Source organism: Gorilla gorilla, chromosome 10, assembly GCF_029281585.2.
Source record: "Gorilla gorilla gorilla isolate KB3781 chromosome 10, NHGRI_mGorGor1-v2.1_pri, whole genome shotgun sequence".
In the NCBI taxonomy this organism is placed as follows: Eukaryota; Metazoa; Chordata; class Mammalia; order Primates; family Hominidae; genus Gorilla; species Gorilla gorilla.
This window is the reverse complement of record NC_073234.2, coordinates 135,977,993-136,001,424: the sequence shown is the minus strand read 5'-3', so window position 1 is coordinate 136,001,424 and position 23,432 is coordinate 135,977,993. Positions and strand designations below refer to the sequence as shown.

General features: G+C 45.0%; 1 protein-coding gene across 3 annotated transcripts in view; it reads right to left on the bottom strand.

Annotated features, from left to right (window-relative positions):
• RNF10 (ring finger protein 10) overlaps positions 1-23,432 on the bottom strand; it is a 41,630-nt gene that overhangs the window by 437 nt on the left and 17,761 nt on the right. For 2 of the 3 annotated variants that reach the window (XM_004054005.4, XM_019038152.2), the window contains exons 4-16: positions 22,014-22,104; positions 19,355-19,539; positions 19,139-19,275; positions 15,920-16,080; positions 13,735-13,860; positions 13,187-13,463; positions 12,867-13,000; positions 11,625-11,742; positions 11,285-11,386; positions 9,522-9,677; positions 5,177-5,277; positions 768-825; positions 506-664 (exon numbers count right to left, since the gene is read on the bottom strand). In XM_004054005.4, the coding sequence (XP_004054053.1) occupies positions 506-664; positions 768-825; positions 5,177-5,277; positions 9,522-9,677; positions 11,285-11,386; positions 11,625-11,742; positions 12,867-13,000; positions 13,187-13,463; positions 13,735-13,860; positions 15,920-16,080; positions 19,139-19,275; positions 19,355-19,539; positions 22,014-22,104 (1,805 nt within the window). Of the gene's footprint in view, positions 1-505; positions 665-767; positions 826-5,176; positions 5,278-9,521; positions 9,678-11,284; positions 11,387-11,624; positions 11,743-12,866; positions 13,001-13,186; positions 13,464-13,734; positions 13,861-15,919; positions 16,081-19,138; positions 19,276-19,354; positions 19,540-22,013; positions 22,105-23,432 lie in introns of those variants that run through there. The other variant, XM_055358162.2, reaches the window with a different exon arrangement.

Here is a 23,432-nt window from a genome sequence, read left to right as displayed (position 1 = left end):
TTGGTATACACCAAGTGGGTGTCTTTGGGCAAATCACTTTTACCCCCCTGGACCTCAGTTTCCCCATCTGTAACGTGAGGTACACCCATTTAACATGGTTGTTGGGAGAATAAAATTAGCACAGTGCTAGGCACATAGCACGCTATACATATGTGATTCTTGTCTAGTCATGAACAGAGTGCAACAGGCTTCGAGACTGACTTCTCCATCTAATTAGCCACCCTGTACCAACTCAAGATTCTAAAGGATACAGGTTGTACACCCCACTGTATCTTGGAAGAGTTCCTCAGAATTTCACTTTGAGGCGTCATCAATTTCTCTGGGGTGGCAAATAGGTCCTATCTGACATACCAAATGGAGTATTATTTAAATGACACTAGAGTGTGCTGAAGGGTTCAGAAGGGAAAGAGCCTAATTAGTGATGTCTGCCACTGAATCCAGGCGGGAATGGCAGTACATGTGTAGTATGTTTGACAACCCTGGGCACTCCAGCCTCTGCCCTTACCAGAGAGGGGATCTGAAGTAGCTGGTGTGTCCAGTTTCATGAAGGCTGCTTCAATAGCTTGGCTGAAGGAATTTTGAAAACTGGGCACAGGAACACGGTCTGAATTATCACTCTCCCCGTCGCTGTCCACAGGGGCAGGAGGAACTAAGCTGTTCTCATCTAAAAAATACCAGTGTTAAAACTATAGAAACAACTCTTTTTCTAGAAATAGCCTTTTATGGAAAGAAGCCAAACTCCCCCTTCACCAGTGGACCATCCTCACCTTTCTTTGGAGCAGTTTTGGGCCACACATCTGCTTTTGCTTTTCCAACCCTCAGCATCTGCCAAAGTAGGAAAGAAGTGGAGGAGAGAATTTAAGTAGCTGGTCCAACTTCTTTTCCAGACCTACCTTGACTGATTGGAGAGGCACAGAATGAACTATCACCTTTGAAAAGATTTTCCAGGTACTTCTCTCCTTAACACACTGTTCTAGTCATGTCCTCTATATCCTGGCTAATGGAAATGGCAATGAAACCCACAAGGTAGTAAACCATAAGCTGTTTGTTCCTTAGGAAATGGGTAAAGAACACTGCACAGAAGGCACAAGAGATTCTTACTGAGACCCTCAAATTGGGAATTCCGACTTTCTGGTTAAGTTTTTCTGCCCTTCCTGGGACCCCTAAAAACATCGAGCTGTCGGGGGAAGCAGTGGGTAGTACCCTCCAGTTTTTGTTTTTTAGACAGTTTAGCTCTTGTTGCCCAGGCTGGCGTGCAATGGCACAATACTGGCTCACTGTGACCTGTGCCTCCCGGGTTCAAGCAATTCTGTCTCAGCCTCCCAAGTAGCTGGGATTACAGGCACCCGCCTGGCTAATTTTTGAATTTTTTTTTTTTTTAGTAGAGACGGGGTTTCACCATGTTGGCCAGGCTGGTCCTGAACTCTTGACCTCAGCTAATCCACTCACCTTGGCCTCCCAAAGTGCTGGGATTATAGGCGTGAGCCACTGTGCCCGGCATAGTACCCTCCAGTTTTTTTTGTTTCGTTCGAGATGGAGTTTCACTCTTGTTGCCCAGGCTGGAGTGCAATGGCGCAAATCTTGGCTTACCGCAACCTCTGCCTCCCAGCTTCAAGTGATTCTCCTGCCTCATCCTCCTGAGTAGCTGGGATTATAGGCATGCACCACCACGCCCAGCTAATTTTTGTATTTTTACTAAAGACGGGGTTTCTCCATGTTGGTCAGGCTGGTCTCGAACTCCTGACCTCAGGTGATCCGCCCACCTTGGCCTCCCAAAGTGCTGGGATTACAGGCATGAGACACCGTGCCCAGCCAAGTACCCTCCAGTTTTAAACCACATGGCTACTAAACTTCAGTTACCTAAAGCCATGAAAACTAACTAAACTCTCTCCTGACACCACTTCAACAGCCCCTCACTACCTTTTAGTCTGCTTTTCCAATAGCTCCTTCATCATTAACTTTCAGATCCAACCACAGGCCAGTAAAATTCCTGCAAGGACAATAAAATCAGAACAATCCTCATGCCCCTGAGGAATTTTCATTCCACTTGGCCAAGGCCAGCTTTATAACTGCTGAAGGCCACTATGAGCCCCAATTGCAAATATGCCACTTAAAAGGCAGGGAACATTTTATTCCTGGAAAAATATCAAGAGACAAACCCCATGTGGTTCAAGCAGGGATGCCTTGTCCTTAAATCATATATTCCAAAGTGAGGAATGCCTATTACTCAAGATGAGTTTGTGTTGGCAGATGCTGATTTCATTAAATAACCTTTCTTCATTATGTTCCACTTTGGTGAACTTCTCTCTTTGTCTCTAGGAGTTTGGGTCTCCTATGGTTTAGACATTTGACCCTCACAAGCCTCATGTTAAAATCTGATCCCCAATGCTGGAAGTGGGGACCTAATGGGAGGTGTTTGGGTCATGGGGGTGGACCCCTCATGAACAGATTAATGCCCTCCCTGGGGGATGGGAGACCTATTCTCACATTCATTCCTGAAAGAGCTGATGAGTGATGTCTGCCACTGGATCCAAGTGGGAATGGCAGTACATGTGTGTTTGACAACCCTGGGCACTCCAGCCTCTGCCCTTACCACAGAAGGGATCTGAAGTAGCTGGTGTGTCCAGTTTCACAAAGGCTGCTTCAATAGCTTGGCTGAAGGCTATTTTGAAACTGGGCACAGGAACACGGTTGTTTAAAACGGCCTGGCACCTCCTCCCCTCCTTGCTTCCTCTTTAGCCATGTGATCTCTTCACAAGCAGGGATCCCTTCACTTTGTGTACCATGAGTGGAAGCAGCCTGAGGCACTCACCAGATGCCCAGTCCTCCAGCCAGCAGAGTCATGAGCCAAATAAACTTTTTTTTTTTTTTTTGATAAATGACTCGGCCTCGGGTAATCTTTTATACCCACACAAATGGACTGAGACAGTATCCAAATAGTTTGACATGTGAATTGTTTTACTCTTAAAAGGTAATCAAAATGTCACCTATGTCTTATTCTTACCAAAATGTTTAAATGTTTAACCTGAATCCATTCATGAGAAATCATACAAGTCCAAACTGTAGGATATTCTATAAAACAACTGGCCATGGAAGGGAAAAAAAAAAAGAGGGGATATGGGCAAAGGAACGGTTATAGATCAAAGGAGACTAAAGAGACTTGACAACTAAATGCAGGGAATAACGGGATTCTGCCCTGAGTTGAAAATGAAGGACGCTGAGACAAATGGGGAGATATAAATATGCACCATATTAGATATTATTGTGGCAGTGGAATTTCTCTAATGTGATCACTGTGGTTCTATAGGCAAATATCCCACTTTCTTTGGCATGTATCTCCTAAGTACTTAGTGGTAAAGTATCATTCAGGATATCCGCAACTTCTTTTCAACACAGAAAACAGAGAAAGCAAATATATAACAGCAAAATAATAACAATTAGTGAATCTAGGTCAAAAGTTTAAGTGTTCATAATACTATTCTTTCAACTCTGTATTTCAAAATAAAGTTCAAAGGAAAAAAGCAATAGCAATAAAGCCTAGTTTAAAAAAAAAAAAAAAAAAAAGGCCAGGCGCAGTGGTTCATGTCTGTAATCCCAGCACTTTGGGAGGCTGAGGCAGGTGGATCGCCTGAGGTCAAGAGTTCTAGACCAGCCTGGCCAACATGGTAAAACCCTGTCTCTACTAAAAATACAAAAATTAGCTGGGCATGGTGGCAGGCGCCTGTAACCCAACCCCAGCTACCCGGGAGGCTGAGGCAGGAGAACTGCTTGAACCCGGGAGGCGGTGGTTGCAGTGAGCCGAGATCACGCCATTGCACTCCAGCCTTGGGGACAGGAGCAAGACTTCAACTCAAAACAAAACAAAACAGAACAAAACAAGTATTTGGCATAACTCCTGGGAGCCACTTGTTAATCATCTCTGAAGTCCAGCAGTTAATTTTCAGGATCCCCCTCTCTTCTCACCTCACCTCCACAATTATTTCATGTTCCTTGACTTCGGAACCCTCCTTACCAAAGCTCAATTCTTGCTTATTTCTCAGTACAAACTGCTGTAATTACATAAGAAAAATCCGTATCAACTGCTCTGAAGAACTGTCAATGGCCGGGCATGGTGGCTCATGCCTGTAATCCCAGCTCTTTGGGAGACTGAGGCGGGCAGATCACGAGGTCAGGAGATTGAGACCCTACTGGCTAATACGGTGAAACCCTGTCTCTACTAAAAATACAAAAAATTAGCCGGGCGTGGTGGCAGGCACCTATAGTCCCAGCTATTCGGGAGGCTGAGGCAGGAGAATGGCATGAACCCGGGAGGCGGAGCTTACAGCAAGCCAAGATCGCGCCACGGAACTCCAGCCTGGGGGACAGGGAGACTCCGTCTCAAAAAAAAAAAAAAAAAAAAAAAAGAACGGTCAAGATAATGATTCTGCACTAGCCTCAAAGAAGTTTATACGGACTTCTTACAAGGGCACATGTCAAGCTGTCCATCCATCTTCCTCACTTATCTGAATGCAGGAATGCTGAATATTAGCTTGTTATCTTAGAGATTAACAAAGTGGTTTCACAGCAAGCCTCACTAGCCTATCGTTCCCCCACCCAGCTCCAAGGAAGCTGCTTTGGCTAGGTGCAGTATAACCAAGACAATCTTCCCCTCTCAAAGTGAAGAGAAATGGCTTATTTTATGTAACAGATAGATACCACCTGAATCAGAGGTCCTAGAACCAGAGACCAGTTAAAACTGATGCTGTATCCCCAGCCCCTACAATAGTATCCAGTACACAAGCTATCAAATGATTTTTAAAATATTCTAAACTCTGATTCTGCCTCAGCTATTCTTGGCCTCTTTCCTGGGTACGTCTACAGTAACATCTGAGGACTAAATCCATGAGCTTTCCTCTTAAGAATGCCTCCCATGATTATTAGAGTCAGTGCAACATTAGCCTGTTAAGTCTCTCCTTTTCCAACAGAGCGGACGTCCATGACATAATCTGCCCTCAACCAACTCCATGCTGCATAAAGCTCCGACAGGCAGTTAACTTCCCTCCTACCCATCAGATGACTCAATTTGTCCAGCCGTATTAGAATGAGAGGTAACAATCCCTGGAGGAGGTTCCCATAATAATGAGCAGCAGAGTTCATGTTAAATACCCCTGGGCTGCTTCACAAGCAAAGGATTTACCTGGGCAAAGGAAGGGAAGGGAGAGTCTTCTTCCAGACTCCCAACGCAGAATGAGGGACTGCCCTGACTGGCAGTGGGTGACAGAGGGGTCAGCAGAAAGTCTGAAAGGGAACCAGAGACCTGATTATATTCGTCACGTTCCAAGGGGTGTCCTTAACAAGAGAGATGAGTGAGCCCTGAGTCAGGTCTGGAAAATTACAAATCATCCCCTCAAAAAAAAAGCAAACATTGATCCAACTTTCAACTCTTCCATGTTCTTAAAAAGCCAACAATATCACCAGTGAAATCAGTGACCGGTAAAGGAAGAGGGAAGAGCTTCATCGTTACAGTAACTCTAGAAGTCATGGTAGAATCTACTCCAACTGTAAGAAAAGTCTTTGCTTTTGAAATGCTATACTTTCCACAAAGGCTGGCTCTCAAGGATAGGTACTGTCAGGGACTGGTTTTACAAGGATGAAACAGCTCCAAGAAAATGATAAAATTTAATCAGCTCAGCCTTTACATTCCCGATAGTAGACACTATGACCTGGGAGTATCCAATTAGAATCCAAGACACATCAACAAGATCCAGCACAAGGATGCAAACTTTTCCCTGATACTCCCTAGGTAATACACTTCTCTATCCATTCTGACTAGAGCTGAACACTTCCCACAGATGAGTCTATCCACTGCCCTGAACAGTGTTGGACGAGAGGGGCCCTATTCTCTCCCCCAGCAGCAGGCCCTCACATGGTCAGTACTCTTATTACTAGGACCAACCAATTGCTCTTGCTTAAATACATTAAAAGCTTAAACTTTCAGAAAAGCCGGGTGCGGTGGTTCACGCTGTAATCCCAGCACTTTGGGAGGCTGAGGTGGGTGGATCACCTGAGGTCAGGAGTTCAAGACCAGGCTGGCCAACATGGCAAAACCCCATCCCTACTAAAAATACAAAATTAGCTGGGCATGGTGGCAGGCACCTGTAATCCCAGCTACTTGGGAGGCTGAGGCAGGACAATCACTTGAACCTGGGAAGTGGAGGCTGCAGTGAACCGAGATCGTGCCATTGTGCTCCAGCCTGGGTGACAGAGCAAAACTCCATCTTAAAAAAAAAAAAAAAAAAAAAGGCTGGGTGTGGTGGCTCACGCCTGTAATCCCAGCACTTTGGGAGGCTGAGGCAGGCAGATCACGAGCTCAGGAGATCGAGACCATCCTGGCTAACACGGTGAAACCCCATCTCTACTAAAAATACAAAAAATTAGCCAGGCATGGTGGCACGCTACACAGCTACTCAGGAGGCTGGGGCAGGAGAATCGCTTGAACCCGCGAGGGGGAGGTTGCAGTGAGCCAAAATCACACCACTGCACTCCAGCCTGGGCGACAGAGAGACAGACTCCATCCAAAACAAAACAAAACAAAACAAAAAAAGCAGCTTTCAGAAAAGACAGTATGTGAAAACACAATCTTGGTATCACAGATAGGCTGGGCACAGTGGCTCAGGCCTATAATCCCAGCACACTGGGAGGCCGAGGCAGGCGGATCACTTGAAGCCATGAGTTTGAGACCAACCTGGCCAACATGGCGAAACCCCATCTCTACTAAAAACACAAAAATTAGCAGGGTATGGTGGTGCTGCCTGTAATCCCAGCTACTCGGGAAGCTGAGGCACAAGAATTGCTTCAACCTGGGACGCAGAGGTTGCAGTGAGCCGAGATTGTGCCTTGTGCCACTGCACTCCAGTTTGGGCGACAGAGCGAGACCCTGTCTCAAAAAAAAAAAAAAAAAAAAAAAAGATGCATATCACCAATAATGTATTTAATGATCTGCCACAGTCCTTCGTATGCTCCTTTTTCAGTTAAGCAGAAGAGCGTCACAGTAGTGCAGTCCTCAAGAACCAGGTTCTAATCCCAGTTCTTGCCACTAAGTACCTGCCTCAGCCACAGGTTCCTAATCTGCAAAATGATATGCATATGAACAAAATGGTCACCACAAGTTTTAAATATTCCAATGATGGACACTTTGTTAAGAATGCCCGACAGAGGCCAGGCACAGTGGCTCATGCCTGTAATCCCAGGACTTTGGGAGGCCAAGGCAGGTGGATTACCTGAGGTCAGCTGGCGGATCACCTGAGGTCGGGAGTTTGAGACTAGCCTGACCAACATGGAGAAACCCTGTCTCTACTAAAAATACAAAATTAGCCAGGCGTGGTGGCATATGCCTGTAATCCAAACTACTTGGAGGCTGAGGCAGGAGAATCGCTTGAACCCAGGAGGCAGAGGTTGCAGTAAGCCGAGATTGCAATATTGCACTCCAGCCTGGGCAACAAGAGCGAAACTCCATCTAAAACAAAACAAAACAAAACAAGAATGCCTGAGAAATCAGACGTAAGCATCAAAAAGTATCTCTCTTGGCCAGGTACAGTGGCTCACACCTGGAATCCAAGCACTCTGGGAGGCTCAGGCAGGAGGATCACTTGAGCCCAGGAGTTCAAGACTGCAGTGAGCTAATGAATGCATCACAGCACTGAGCAAGACCCTATCTCTTAAAAACAAACAGGCTGGGCACAGTAGCTCCCACCTGCAATCCCAGCACTTTGGGAGGTTGAGGCAGACAGAACACTTGAGGCCAGGAGTTCGAGACCAGCCTGGCCAACATGGAGAGACCCTGTCTCTTATTAAAAATAAAAAATTAGCCAGGCATGGTGATGCACACCTGTAATCCCAGCTACTCATGAGGCTGAGGCAGGAGAATCGCTTGAACCCGGGAGGCAGAGGTTGCAGTTAGCTGAGATTGCACCAGTGCACTCCAGCCTGGGTGACAGAGCTAGACTCCATCTCAAAAAAAAAAAAAAAAAAAGAAATTAATAAACCATGTGCCAGGCAGATGAAGACCACAAAAGATAGTTCTCTGAAATTATAGTAACTCTTTAATAAATGTTTAATTTCATAACACTTTAAACATTCTTTATACATAAGACAAACTTTTTGAAGGCTAAAGGCCCATTTGAACATTTCAATCCAGTCTCATTCCTTAGAATGTAACACTACTACCAATTTGGAACACATCTGTCTCAGTATTTTTCTTTTTTTTTTGAGAGGGTCTGGCTGTGTTGCCCAGGCTAGAATGCAGTGGCCCAATCTGGGCTCACTGCAACCTTTGCCTCCTAGGCTCAAGCCATCCCCCCACCTCAGCCTCCCAAGTAGCTGGGACTACAGGTACACATTACCACACCTGGCTAAATTTCGTATTTTTTGTAGAGACAAAATTTGGTTGGTCTTGAACTCCTGAGCTCAAGGGAATCTGCCCACCTTGGCCTCCCAAAGTGCTGAGATTACAGGTGTGAGCCACCGTGCCTGGCCTTCAATTCTTTTCTATACATTTAATATTTTTTTATTTCCTCCCCTGCCTTCTAACAGAAGTTTTTCTATACATTTACATATATATATATATATACATACACACACACACACACACACACCCATAATGAAATGCTTTAGTTTTGTGGTGGTGGTGGTGTTTTTTTTAAACCCACGAACATTTATTCTTGTTCTACAAATTACTTTTATCTTCCCATTAGTACGTGAATAGAAGAACTACATTCCCTTCTTTAACAGGTGTGATTTTTTTTTTTTTTTTTTTTTGAGACAAAGTCTCGCTCTGTCGCCCAGGCTGGAATGCAGTGACGCAACCTTGTCTCACTGAGACCTCCGCCTCCCAGGTTCAAGCAATTCTGTTGCCTCAGCCTCCCAAGTAGCTGGGACTACAGGCGCCTGCCACCATACCCTGCTAATTTTTGTATTTTCAGTAGAGACAGGGTTTCACTGTGTTGGTCAGGCTGGTCTTGAATTCCTGACCTCGTGATCCACCCGCCTTGGCCTCCCAAAGTGCTGGGATTACAGGCATAAGCCACCACGCCCGGCCTTCTGGTGTGAAACATTTTACAGTATAAATACTATAATTTAGTCATTTTCTTACTGGTAGGCTTTCTAAACTGTTTTTTTTTTTTTTTTTGAGCTATTAAAACGATGCTACAATAAAGAGACATGTACAAAGATGTTTAGGCATACAGGGGAGTATCTCAAACAAAAACTAGAAACAAAAATAGGTGGGTCAAAGGGAAGACTCCATTTTCAACTATCCTGCCTAAAGAGCTCCTTGAGGTGCTTAGAAGCTGGCAGGGTAAAGCAGTCAGTATAGCAAGTGGGAAAGATGAATAAAAGAATTTGATGTACCTCAGGACTACCAAAGTAAGGTTATGCCCCTGAAGTCCACACCATGCTGAGTGGGCCGGGGTTGTAAACTCAGACACCAAAGCTTTGCATAAGGTCTAACTGATGGGTGAATTCATTAAATTTCACCTGTTTACCTGCATGGGAACCTGGACTTCTGCTGAGAGGAGAAATGGAGAGGGCCCCATGGCCCTCGGTGCTGGTGGGACCCAAAGCAGAATCAGAGGAGCAGGTGTAAGAATTGAAGGCAGGAAACTGCTGTAGATTCTCGAGGGGAATGTGGACTTCTGGGTCTGCAAAGGAAAGATAACCCTTGTAAACCTATTTACAGAATTCAATTTTTTTTTTTTTTTTTGAGATGGGGTCTCACTCTGTCACCCAGGCTGGAGTGTAGTGATACGATCTCTGTTCACTGCATCCTCTGCCTCCCAGGCTCAAGCGATCCTCCCACCTCAGCCTCCCGAGTAGCCGGGACCACAGGCACGTGCCACCACACCCAGCTAATTTTTTGAATTTTTAAAGAGATGGGGTTTCACCATGTTGCCCAGCCTGGTCTTGAACTCCTGAGCTCAAGTGATCTGCCCACCTTGGCCTCCCAAAGTGTTGGGATTATAGACGTGAGCCACCACACCTGGCCTGAATTTTTCAAATAGTTTCCAACAGTTGAGGACATCACACATGCGGCACACCCCCAAAGGTCTAGAGGATGCAGACAGAAGCTAAAACCCAAATTTACAATAACTGTCCTTCTATAATGTCTTTAATATAGTTAACCTTGTTCTAACTATTCATAATTGAGGCTGGGTAACAAACATGCAGGTTAATTACACTGTTCTACTTGTCTTGATATTTCCATAATAAAAAGGTTAAAACAAAAAATCCTATTCCTGAAATATCAGTTTTCTCAAAGTTCAGGACATGTGCCAAACACCTACACAGTGTTGGGACCCCAAGTATACACTTGTCCCACTTGAGATATAAAATGTATGTTTCCATGCCATATGGAGTCAAAACACCAAAGTCCTTTTCTGGGCCAAGGACTCAGTTCCTTGTGTTCTAGTGGATAATGGGACCTCATGTCACACTAATCCCCTGGATTCAATGAAACTTATTTTGGAGAACCAGATCAAAAGGCTGTGCTGGCCGGGTGCGGTGGCTCACGCCTGTAATCCCAGCACTTTGGGAGGCCGAGGCGGGCGGATCACGAGGTCAGGAGATCCAGACCATCCTGGCTAACACGGTGAAACCCCATCTCTACTAAAAATACAAAAAATTAGCCGGGCGTGGTAGTGGGCGCCTGTAGTCCCAGCTACTCGGGAGGCTGAGGTAGGAGAATGGCGTGAACCCGGGAGGTGGAGCTTGCAGTGAGCCGAGATCGCGCCACTGCACTCCAGCCTGGGTGACAAAGCAAGACTCCGTCTCAAAAAAAAAAAAAAAAAAAAGGCTGTGCTTACTGCTACGAAAGATCTCTTAAATCCAACTTCCTGCACTTCCTAGTCTATCAAAGTTTCCATCTTATCAGACCCACCTGGCAGACTTGCTGTGTATAGCTGGTCCCTTTAATAAAGAATCAGAGGTAAGGTCAGTGATCCAGAGAGCATGGGGAACGATGGCCCCCAGCATTCTTAGCGAAGCCCCAATTCCCATCTCTGGAACAGGTGTATATCACCCACTATTACCAAGGCTGAATTTCCTCTTAATCCTTACTATGTGCTAGGCACTTTGACCCATATTAACTCATTATATTTGCAAGCAAGCCTATTAAGGAGGTGCTCTCATGATTCACATTTAAAAGTTGAAGAAAACAAGTGGCTAAGGTCTGGCTCCTGGGTCCCAGACACAGAGTTCTATACAATGATGTACAGCAGTGCTAGTCAAAGATGAAAGTTCCTGAACTTACACTTGCCCTGTTTCTTGTTCTCCTCTATCTCAATCCTGCGCTCTCGGCGGCGTTCCTCCCGAGCCTTCTTTTGGCGCTGACGTTTCCTCTTCTCAATGTCATCTGCAGATTGGTCGGGTTGTAAAGAGGTAGACCCAGGACAACCTGGTCATTACCTCCTCCCAGTATTAGCAGCTAAGCCCACAACAGTAGGCCCAGCTGGACTAGATGAACAGATGAAGTGTTTAGGAGGTACTAAGACTCATGATACAGTTCCATAAGTTTCCTCCCCCGCTGGGTTTCTAGCCACAAGAATCCCTGAACCCTACTATAAAGAGAAGCAGAGCAGGGGCATTCTCACCTGAGAACATCTCTAGGGTTTCCTTAGAGACCACAGGAGGTTGCAAAGCCAGTTCACAGATGCTGAACTCACAGGTGAGTGGCAAGTGAGAGAGATATCTGTGACGCTGTCGAACATCCTACATTGGAAAAAGGACCAATACTCAAGCAAGCCTAACTCTGAAAGCAGGGGGTCCTAACCCCGATATCCAACAATATATACATAACACAGCCAGCACTGGGGTTGGAAACAGTAGTGCTCAATTATCCTCATTTTGAAAAGCCAAAGAGAAACTGTCAACCTACAGCAAGGTGGAATAAGCAACCAAATCCAGTTATTTTTGGTTTGTACTGCAAAGGAGTGAACTGAGTCCAGCAACAAATAATCTAAAGCCCATCAGCTGTTTCTGATTTTTTTCAAGGGCCCACAGCTGAGGGGGATGAACAGAGAAGATAAAGTTATTTGTTGGCAGAAAAACAGAACAGAAAAAAACCTGGGAACCACTGACAGAATTAATAACTGGGAAGGAAGATAAAGCAGATCTCCCTATTGAAAGACACTTGGCCTGAAATAGTAGAAAATGAAGCCCAATTTTTTTTTTCTGAGACATGGTCTTGCTCTGTCGCCCAGGCCGGCTCACTGCAGACTTGATCTCCCCAGCTCGGGTGCTCCTTCTGCCTCAGCCTCCTGAGGAGCTGGGACAACAGGAGCACATCATCACACCCAGCTAATTTTTTTTTGTATTTTTTGTAGAAATGCCCTGGCTGGTCTGAAACTCCTAGCCTCAAGCAATCTGCCTGAATAGGCCTCCCAAAAGTGCTGGGATTACAGGTGTGAGCTACCACATCCAGCCCATTTATTTTCATTTCTATTCTTTTTCTGCATAAGTTTGATGAAAAATTTATAGTACTCAAAGAGTCTAATTTTAAATCTTACAACAAATTTGTGACATTTCTCCCAAGCAATAAGGAGGATAAGAAACAAAAATAAACTCCATCTTGAATAAAAGAAATATCTACATCCCCAAACTACAATCAATGAACCAGAGAAGCAGGGAACAGCACTAACTGATTTAACAGAACCCTGGCATGCTGAGGGGACACTTCACTTACAAAGAATTCAGAGCACCATCACTGACAGAAAGACTAAAAATACAAAAACTAAAGGCCTTGAAGGTTTGTGAACTTAGGATGACTAGGCCTACCTCAAAGAGATTAGGTTAATGCTGCTGCCTGACCCTCCATTTCTACAGGAAGGCCTCACCTCAGACATGGAGTAGCCAGCAATCTCCACCACAGTTGCTGAGATCTTCTCGGGGCTCCTCTCCAGGCTGCCGTACTCCCGCACGAGGCAGCGCACATTCACAGGGTGCAGGAACATATGCTGTCCATCTTCCGCTGAGGACAAGGGGCTCTATCATACACCAGTCTTGGCCAGTCCCCAGAAGGCTCCCCACCCCTCCCCATGCCCAAGGGCTCAAGCCACCCAAGCCACAGGATCTAGTGGCGCTCCTCTGCTTAGAGCACAGGGTCACCTCTGAAACACCTCCGCGGCAACCCAGCCCTCTCTTCCGGCACCCTCACCTTGGTAAAAGTAGTAACAAGGAGAGCTGCTGAGGCGTGTGAAGCCTGACTTGGTGATGGGTTCCTGCTGGCTGGACTCAGTACAAATGGTCCCCTCTTTAAGATTGTCATCTGCTAACTCCAAGTCATCACAGGCCTCTGGCAACCCCTCAGGCTCTGGTTCAGACACTGCTTCCTCCTCTTCTACCAGAGGGAGAGCAAGAGGTCTAGAAGGAGTGTCCAGAGAACAAACTTCCGTGGTTTCTTCATCGAAGGCAGACAGATACTCCAGCACACCCTGTTGCAGCAAACTCTAAGTCAACAGAAAGTATATCTCCTGCTTTCCGAAAGCAATGTGGCAAATGCAGACCTAAGAGCCAAGCTCCCTAGATGTTTATCTTAGCTGTCGTGTTCACTGATTTAACACCCCTGGGGAAAGAACTAATAACAAGCATACAGAAAATACTCATTGTCCCCTCTTGAGAAAGTTTAGATCTCACAGTAATGCCTACCAGCTCAATGACAGCATTTGAGGAATGGCAGCCACTTAGTAACAGGAACACACTAACCTTCCTGGGTTGAAAAACAGACTCCTTCGCCAAGGGAGCCATCAGCACCAGTTGTTCCAGAGCAGCCACAACACCAGTGACCTCCCCTCTGCTTCCAGCCAATCCCGACAGAGCCTCTTCCCGAGTCTAATGTGGCCAGAGAGAACACCAGAGAAGGTTAAGTTTCCAGACACACACTTAGCTTGAAGGACAAGGGCTTAGAATGGCCTCTCAACAGGACCAAAAGTTAAAAGGCAATGAGACCCAATGGGAAGGAGTTAGGTGCTTAAATATCTCAACTTTTGAGGGAAACAGGAAGCAAAAAGCATGCAATACCCACTAAGGATTGGAATCTGCTTAGAATCTGACACCGGGGAGTGTAAATTAGTTCAATCATTGTGGAAGACAGTGTGGTGATTCCTCAAAGACCTAAAGACAGAAATACAATTTCACCCAGCAATCCCATTACTGGGTATATAGCCAAAGGAATATAAATCATTCTACTGTAAAGACACATACGGCCGGGTGTGGTGGCTCATGCCTATAATCCCAGCAGTTTGGGAGACTGAGGTGGGCGGATCACCTGAGGTTGGAAGTTCAAGACCACCCTGACCAACATGGAGAAACCCCATCTCTACTAAAAATACAAAATAACCCAGGCATGGTGGGGCATGCCTGTAATTCCTGCTACTCAGGAGGCCGAGGCAGGAGAATCACTTGAACCTTGGAGGCAGAGGTTGTGATGAGCCGAGATTACGCCACTGCACTCCACCCTGGGCAACGAGAGCAAAACTCTGTCTCAAAAAAAAAAAAAAAAAGAAAGAAAAAGAAAAACCAAATATCGCACGCATGTTCTCACTTCTAAGTGGGAGCTAAATGATGAGAAAACATGGACACATAGAGGGGAACACACACTGAGGCCTATCAGAGGGTGGAGAGTGGGAGGAGGGAGGGGACCAGGAAAAATAACTAATGGGTACTAAGCTTAATACCTGGGTGAAAATCTGTATAACAAACCCCCATGACACAGGTTTACCATGTAACAACCTGCATTTGTACCCCTGAACCTAAAAGTTAAAAAAAATAAATAAAAGAGCATCTGATACTAACAACACTACACAAAAAACTTCCAGAACAGAAATCTAAGAACATGAAACTAACCTAGTTTTTACAAACTATGCTCAGACAGAGGTCCAGAGTAGTAGGAAGGGTTTAGCTAACTCCACCTCAGCCTGGACAGCTCTAATTCTGTGTAGCCTTTCTTATGCCTGTAATGGCATTTGAACAAATACGGCTGCAACGTATTATAGAAAGAAAGCAAAAGTTAAATATACAGGACTCTACCCAAGGAGCCCTTGGGAGTCAGGGAGAAGGGAATTCAAATACCAGCTGCATCCCTTACTAGCAAATTACCCAACCCAGGATTCAGTTTCCTCATCCATGAAAGGGGATAGTTCTATCTACCACACTAGAAGCTTAAGTGAGATAAATGTGTATAGCACAGGTCCTATCAAATGCTGATCACTCAATAAATACGGGCTTCTACTGCTCTAAGCTAGATCGGTGGTTCCAGGAGCGTGGTCTGGGGATGAGCAGCCATCAGAATCACCCTAGAACTTGTTATATGCAAATTACTGAGCCTACTGAGCTTAACCTATGCAATCAATATCTCAAAGTGGGGCCTAACAACCAGTGGTTGTGATGCTTCAAGAATCTCTGTTGTGGAAGATAAAAGACCCAGGGAATTCTATTCTTGTGTAATTCTTGCCGTTTCAGGTACTCCTAAGGCATACTGGGCAGGCCATAATACCTTCTCCACAATGTCTTTCAAAACACCTCTAGAATAGAATCTTAAGTATTTTCCCAGAAAACAAAGAACTCTAACTTGCTTTAAGAACATAGCTAATCTAAAAAACTCCACTGTCACAATTAGTTATAAAATCATTTTGACTTGCTCCTTTCAGCTCTAGAAAGAGCTTTAAAAGCCCTAGGTTAAACCTTCTCTACTGTCATCAAACAAAGCCCAAAACAAATTGGCTTTTTTAGCCATTCTCTGCTTATTGTCTTAAATGTGGAATGGAACTAACTTAATCCCCAGCGTCCATCATCTCACCCCCGACAGAGTGAAAAGGTTTAGCATTTCTGGTTTTCACCACAGAACGCCGAGAAAGTGAAAAGGTTTACCATCTCCAATGCATCCTCTCACCTTGAGCTCCTGGATAGCTGCCTCAATAAAGCAGGACTCGGGAGTGTGCTTCTCCTCTGCCAGCTGCTGCTCTAGTGCTACTTTCTCCTCCAGAACTACCCGGTGCAGCACCTGCTCCTTAGAGGCCAGCAGCAACTTGGAGTACTGGCTGTGCTGTTCATCTATAAGAATGCCAGCAAGATCAAAGAAATGCAACATTCAAAGCTCATGACGGTGTAGCTAAATAGGAATTTTCAAATACAGCCTTTTCTCTGGGGTGAAAATGGGGTAATTTAGCATGATTTCCTAGAAAATAATTTAACAATGGTCTTAAAATAAGGTCTGTAGCTCTGCTCTTGATATAAGAAATCTAAGAAACCCAGAGATGTAGTCAAAACTTTAGTCACGCATTTATTATTACAGCATTGTATGTAATATCAGAAAAGCTCAAACCAGCCAGGTACCATGGCTCACACCTGTAATCCCAGCACTTTGGGAGGTCAAGGCGGGTGGATCACTTGAGATCAAGAGTTCGAGACCAGCCTGACCAACATGGTGAAACCCCGTCTCTACTAAAGATACAAAAAAATTAGTCGGGCGTGGTAGGGCATGCCTGTAATCCCAGCTACTTGGGAGGCTGAGGCAGGAGAATCGCTTGAACCCAGGAGGCAGAGGTCGCAGTGAGCCAAGATCATGCCACTGCATTCCAGCTTGGGCAACAAAAGCGAAACTCTATCTCAAAAAAAAAAAAAAAAACACACACACAGAAAAAGAAAAGCTCAAACCAACCAGTAAAACCAATAATAAAGAATAAAGAAATGGTGGACCAGCGCAGTGGCTCACACCTATAATCCCAGTACTTTGAGAGGCCAAGACAGGAAGATTGCTTGAGTTTAGAAGTTTAAGACCAAGCCAGCTGGGTGTGGTGGCTCACGCCTGTAATCCCAGCACTTTGGGAGGCTGAGGCAGGTGGATCGCCTGAAGTTAGGAGTTCGAGACCAGCCTGGCCAACAAAGAGACACCCTGTTTCTATTAAAAATACAAAAAATTAGCTGGGCGTGGTGACGGGCGCCTGTAATCCCAGCTACTAGGGAGGCTGGAGTAAGAAAATCGCTTGAACCCAGGAGGCAGAGGTTTCAGTGAGCCAAGATCGCACCATTGCACTCCAGCCTGGGCAACAAGTGCAAAACTCTGCCTCAAAAAATAAAATTAAAATTAAAAAAAAATAACACCAGGCGGAGCACGGTGGCTCACACCTGTAATCCCAGCACTTTGGGAGGCTGAGGTAGGCGGATCACAAGATCAAGAGATCGAGACCATGCTGGCCAACATGGTGAAACCCCATCTCTACTAAAAATACAAAAACTAGCCAGGTGTGGTGGTGCGTGCCTGTAATCTCAGCTACTCAGGACGCTGAGGAAGGAGAATCTCTTGAACCTGGGAGGCGGAGACTGCAGTGAGCCAGGATTGCACCACTGCACTCCAGCCTGGCAACAGAGTGAGACTCCATCTCAAAACAAAAACAAAAACAAAAAAAGCACAACACACACACACAAAAAAACAAAAATTAGCCAGGCGTGGTGGCAGGTGCCTGAAATGCCAGCTACTCAGGAAGCTGAGGAAGGAAAATCGTTTGAACCGAGGAGGTGGAGGTTGCAGTGAGCCGAGATCACACCATTGCACTCCAGCCTGGGAAACAGAGGAAGACTCCGTCTCAAAAAAAAAAAAAAAAAAAAAAGAGTAGTTCAAGACCAGCCTATCAACATAGCAAGACCTCATCTCTGCTAAAAATAAAAATAAAAAATTAACTATACCAGCATGCCCAGTTAATTTTTTAAAATTAAAAAATATAATTTTAAATTAAAAGTTAAATTAATTTAATTAATTAAAGTAATTAATTTTAATTATTTTAATGAATTTAATTAAAAGTAATTATTGCCACTGCACTCCAGCCCGGGCGACAAATAAAGGGTTAATGACATGATGGTATGTTCATTAACGAAAATTCTGTGGACACTAAAAGTGGTTTTCTTGGCCGGTCAGTGGCTCACGCCTGTAATCCCAGCACTTTGGGAGGTAAGGCAGGCAGATCACTTGAGCTCGGGAGTTCGAGACTAGCCTGCCAACATGGTGAAACCCCGTCTCTACTAAAAATACAAAAAAAATCAGCCAGGCATGGTGGCGGGCACCTGTAGTCCCAGCTACTCGGGAGGCTGAGGCACGAGAATCGCTCGAACCCGGGAGGCAGAGGTTGCAGTGAGCCAAGATCATGCCACTGCACTCCAGCCTGGGTGACAGAGCCAGACTCTGTCTCCAAAAAAAAAAAAAAAAAAAAAATATATATATATATATATAAAATATTATATATGTATAAATAAAATAAAAATAAAATTTATCAATCTTTTACAGCATCTATCATTTCAGCCTGGTTCAAAAATCCACCCATATCTGAGGATTTTTTTTTTTAATTAATACACATTTTTAATGTTTTAAGTTGTTAAACATTTAAACAGTCAAAATCACTAGGAAAAAAATATTACACACACACACATTTACCACCCAAATGAGAACACACAATCCTTCAGACAGATGCACATCTGAGGATTTATAAAGAAATTGTCCTATATTTTCTTTTAAATAAAAGGGTTAAAACTTTTGGATTTTTTACATTTACTTCTTCAATCTATCTGGAATTAATTTCATGAATGGTATGAAATAGGAATCTAATTTTATTTTTTCCTTAGGGAGAATCAATTGTTTCAATACCATTTATTGAGAAATCTATCTTTTCCCCAGAGACTGAAATGCTATTTTAATCAAATGCTCATTTCTGCATGAAACACACGGAATACATCTCTGGCATTCATTGTGAGCACTTATCACACTCTTTATCCTAATGGCCAATCTACCAGTCTGTCTCTTCTATCGGACTACTGAGTTTCTTGACGACAGGCACCAAGACTGGCTGACCACAGAATCTCTAAGACTGGGCACAGTGAAAGACACTATGTAATAAAACCTTGTAAAATGAAAAATTAGGATGTATAGATTAAACAAACTTGAAACCAATAATTAATCTACTCTCTACAAACCCCACCCTAACCTACTGGAATCCTGTGACTAATATGAACATGCCAGATGTGCCCTGCCCAAAGGCTTCACTTTCTGATGCTTAGATATATTCAATTACCTTAAAGAATGTACCCAGGATTATTTGTCCCCAAAATTTAAAGAACTCACCTCCTAGATGAATGGGATGGTCTACATTCATCCATTTGGATTTGGGCAAAGCCACCAACACCCCTTTCTCCCTCTTCATCAGCTGCATCGTAATGGTATCACCAACAACATACTGATGTGACTCTGTGGCAACAACACTGAAACATGGACACTTATATGTAGCAGGGCAAGGAGTGAACAGATTGGGATCTAACTGAGTAAATGTCTCAATCTCACCTCTTGAGATCCTTCTTATGCACAGAACTGTAACAGATGGGACATTTACTCCACGTCTTCTCACTCAGTGAAAGATAGTGCAGGATGCATGCCCAGCAGAAGATGTGTCCACAACGGGTTATCTTGGCTGCAGTAGGTGGATAGAGGCATATTGGGCAAGATGGCACTTCATGGCTACAAATGCGCTGAAACAAAATGCCACCAGAAGGTTCACTGCTTGAAGAATTGATTAGGGACTGTCAAAGTTTTAGGCCTCTCTACTCTCTCATCCCCATCTCTCTCATCTCTATCCCCGTACATCCTTATACTCAACATATCTTCCTAAAATTGTTTACAATGTAGGTACATGTATGATAATTTTTTTCTTTTTTTTTTTTTTTTTTTTTGAGATGCTCCACCTCCCTGGTTCACGCCATTCTCCTGCCTCAGCCTCCGGAGTAGCTGGGACTACAGGCACCTGCCACCACGCTCAGATAATTTTTTAGTAGAGACGGGGTTTCACCGTGTTAGCCAGGATGGTCTCGATCTCCTGACCTTGTGATCCACCCGCCTCGGCCTCCCAAAGTCCTGGGATTACCGGCGTGAGCCACCGCGCCTGGCTTTGTATGATAGCTCTTTAAGCAAAGCATTAAGGAAACCATAATAACCGTTAAATATAATAAAACTAATACACAACAGGTATTTTGGGGGTTCTACATTAAATAGAAAAAAATGACAAATCACTATATTCCCATTTATAAAAAAACTTAATATGTATGCATAAAGGCCTAAAAAGGGTCTAGAAGTAGTCTACCAGTAACTTCCAACAAAGAACGCATTAAAAGACTTCATTTTTTAAATAAAACTTAAGTTTTTATGCTTTCTATGTCATTCTCAGATGATTTTATAAATTTTCACAGTAGTGAGAGTTCAAGCTTTTTTTTTTTTTGAGACAGAGTCTCACTCTGTCACCCAGGCTGGAGTGCAGTGGCGCCATCTCGGCTCACTGCAAGCTCCATCTCCCGGGTTCACGCCATTCTCCTGCCTCAGCCTCCCGAGTAGCTGGGACTACAGGCACCCGCCACCGCGCCGGGCTAATATTTTTATTTTTAGTAGAGACGGGGTTTCACCGTGTTAGCCAGGATGGTCTCGATCTCCTGACCCCGTGATCCACCCGCCTCAGCCTCCCAAAGTGCTGGGATTATAGGCGTGAGCCACCGCGCCAGGCGAGAGTTCAAGCTTTAAGGTCAAAAGCCCCTGCTCATAAAGAAAAAGTGCCCATCATTTTGAAATTATTATTCTTCAACAGATACCCTACTAGGACCAACAAGGGGATACCTAGAGTTTATAACTTCAGTAGAAAACACATCAGTGGCTTTGAAAGTGCAACTGAAGCTGGGCGTGGTGGCTCACGCCTGTAATCCCAACACTTTGGGAGGCTGAGACAGGTTGATCACTTGAAGCTGGGAGTTTGAGACAAGCCTGGACAACACGGTAGAACCCCGTCTCTAATGAAAATACAAAAATTAGCCAGGCATAGTGGTGCACGCCTGTAATCCTAGCTACTCAGGAGGCTGAGGCATGAGAATTGCTTGAACCCAAAAGGTGGAGGTTACAGTGAGCCAACGTCGCGCCACTGCACTCCAGCTGGGGCGACAGAGCAAGACTGTCTCAAAAAAAAAAAAAAAAAAGAGTCCAGGTATGATGGCTCATGCCTGTAATCCCACCACTTTGGGAGGCCAAGTCGGGAGGATCACCTGAGGTCAGGAATTCAAGACCAGCCTGACCAACATGGAGAAACCCCATCTCTACTAAAAAAAATACAAAAAAAAATTAGCTGGGAGTGGTGGTGCATGTCTGTAGTCCCAGTTACTCGGGAGGCTGAGGCAGGAGAATCGCTTGAACCCGGCAGGCAGAGGTTGCAGTGAGCCAAGATTGCACCACTGTACTCCAGCCTGGGCAACAAGAGCAAAACTCCATCTCAAAAAAAAAAAAAAAGTACAACTGGGCCAGAGAGAGTGGCTCACGCCTGTAACCCCAACACTCTGGGAGGCCAAGGTGGGTGGATCACTTGCAGCCAGGAGTTCAAAAACAGCCTGGCCAACAAGGTGAAACCCCGTCTCTACTAAAAATACAAAAATTAGCCAGGAGTGGTGGCAGGCGCCTGTAATCCCAGCTACTCAGGAGGCTGAGGCATGAGAATTGCTTGAACCCTGGAGGCAGAGGTTGCAGTGAGCCAACGTCACACCACTGTACTCCAGCCTGGGCAACAGAATGAGACTCTGTCTCAAAAAAGAAAAGTACAACTGTGTGGCTCATTCATGTGCCTCCCTGCCACAAGGCTGAGGCCTACTTTGATAGTGATTGCTACGAATGGCTGCCAATGAAGCAATGGCCCTGTAATGAGCCCAACCCAGGTCAGGAGGGTAAGGGGTTACTACTTCCCAGCTTACACATCTTCAGATCAGAGCCTTTCATACACCATCCCTACAGGCCAGAGCCAATTAGTCACAAAATGGACTCCAGGAAGAACCAGGAACTGACCTCTGGGAAACATCTATAGAAAGGCCAGGCAGAAAACGGTATCAAGCAGTGCACACAGCCAACAGCTGCTGCGTCACCACAGTGCCTTTATTTAGTGCTCCCATTCATAGCTTGTGGGCTTGGCTGAGCTACTCACCACTTGTTCCACAAAGTCCCAGTTAACTAATGTATCAGGATCAGCAAAATGAGCTGTGTAGTCTTGGTCTTCAGACACCACAAATTGGCAGCTAGAAATAGGAAAGAAGACAGGAAAAAGCTAGACTGTCAGGATCTACCAATAAACCCTCAGCAGAAATTGTCATCTATTCACTTAGAAATCAAATGCAGGCCATTAGCAGCCCTGGTTCATGAGGCACTGCACTGGGACCTCAGCCTCAGTTCTGAGCTCCAGCTCTGGAAAGAACCCAAAGACTCAGCAGGCAGAAGTCTAAATCCATGAACTGTTTTCTTCTGCTTCCAAGTCCAGCCAAATTCCCTGAAGGCATCCCTTGAACTAAAATTAACCTAGACTGTGACTCCATCAAACAGCAGTAAGCCAGATTTCCTCTCTCACCCCTTAGAACCCCAGAAAATGGCTAGTCTTCAAGGCAGTTGAAAAGACTGTTCTCGGCCAGGCACAGTGGCTCACACTTGTAATCCCAGCACTTGGGGAGGCCAAGGTGGGTGGATTACTTGAGGTCAGGAGTTAGAGACCAGCCTGGCCAACAGGGTGAAACCCCATCTCTACTAAAAATAGAAAAATTAGGCCAGGCGTGGTGGCTCACACCTGTAATCCCAGCACTTTGGGAGGCCGAGGCAGGTGAATCACGAGGTCAGGAGATCAAGACCATCCTGGCTAACACGGTGAAACCCCGTCTCTACTAAAAATACAAAAAAAAATTAGCCGGGCGTGGTGACACGCACCCGTAGTCCCAGCTACTTAGGAGGCTAAGGCAGGAGAATCACTTGAACCTGAGAGGCAGAAGCTGCAGGGAGCCGAGATCACGCCACTACACTCTAGCCTGGGCGACAGAGGGAGACTCTGTCACCAAAAAAAAAAAAAAAAAAAAAACAGAAGACTGTCATCAATATTTGAAACCAGTTCATCAGTTCATATAAAGTACAAAATGGTTACTTCAGTCTAGATCCAAAGTCAAATCTTAAATTATGACTAAGGCCACACAAAAGGAAACAAAAGGGGATCATATTTGAGCAAATGTATGCCAAGCACTTCAACTTGTCATTCAATTGTCTCTTAAGAAATTTTCTCTTCCTGGTTGGGTGCCGTGGCTCACGCCTGTAATCCCAGCACTTTGGGAGGCCGAGGCGGGTGGATCATGAAGTCAGGAGATCAAGACCATCCTGGCTAATACGGTGCAACACCATCTCTACTAAAAATGCAAAAACAAAATTAGCCAGGTGGTGGGCGCCTGTAGTCCCAGCTACTCGGGAGGCTGAGGCAGGAGAATGGCATGAAACTCCGGGAGGCGGAGCTTGCAGCGAGCTGAGATCGTGCCACTGCACTCCAGCCTGGGTGACAGAGCAAGACAGACAGAGCAAGACTCTGTCTCAAAAA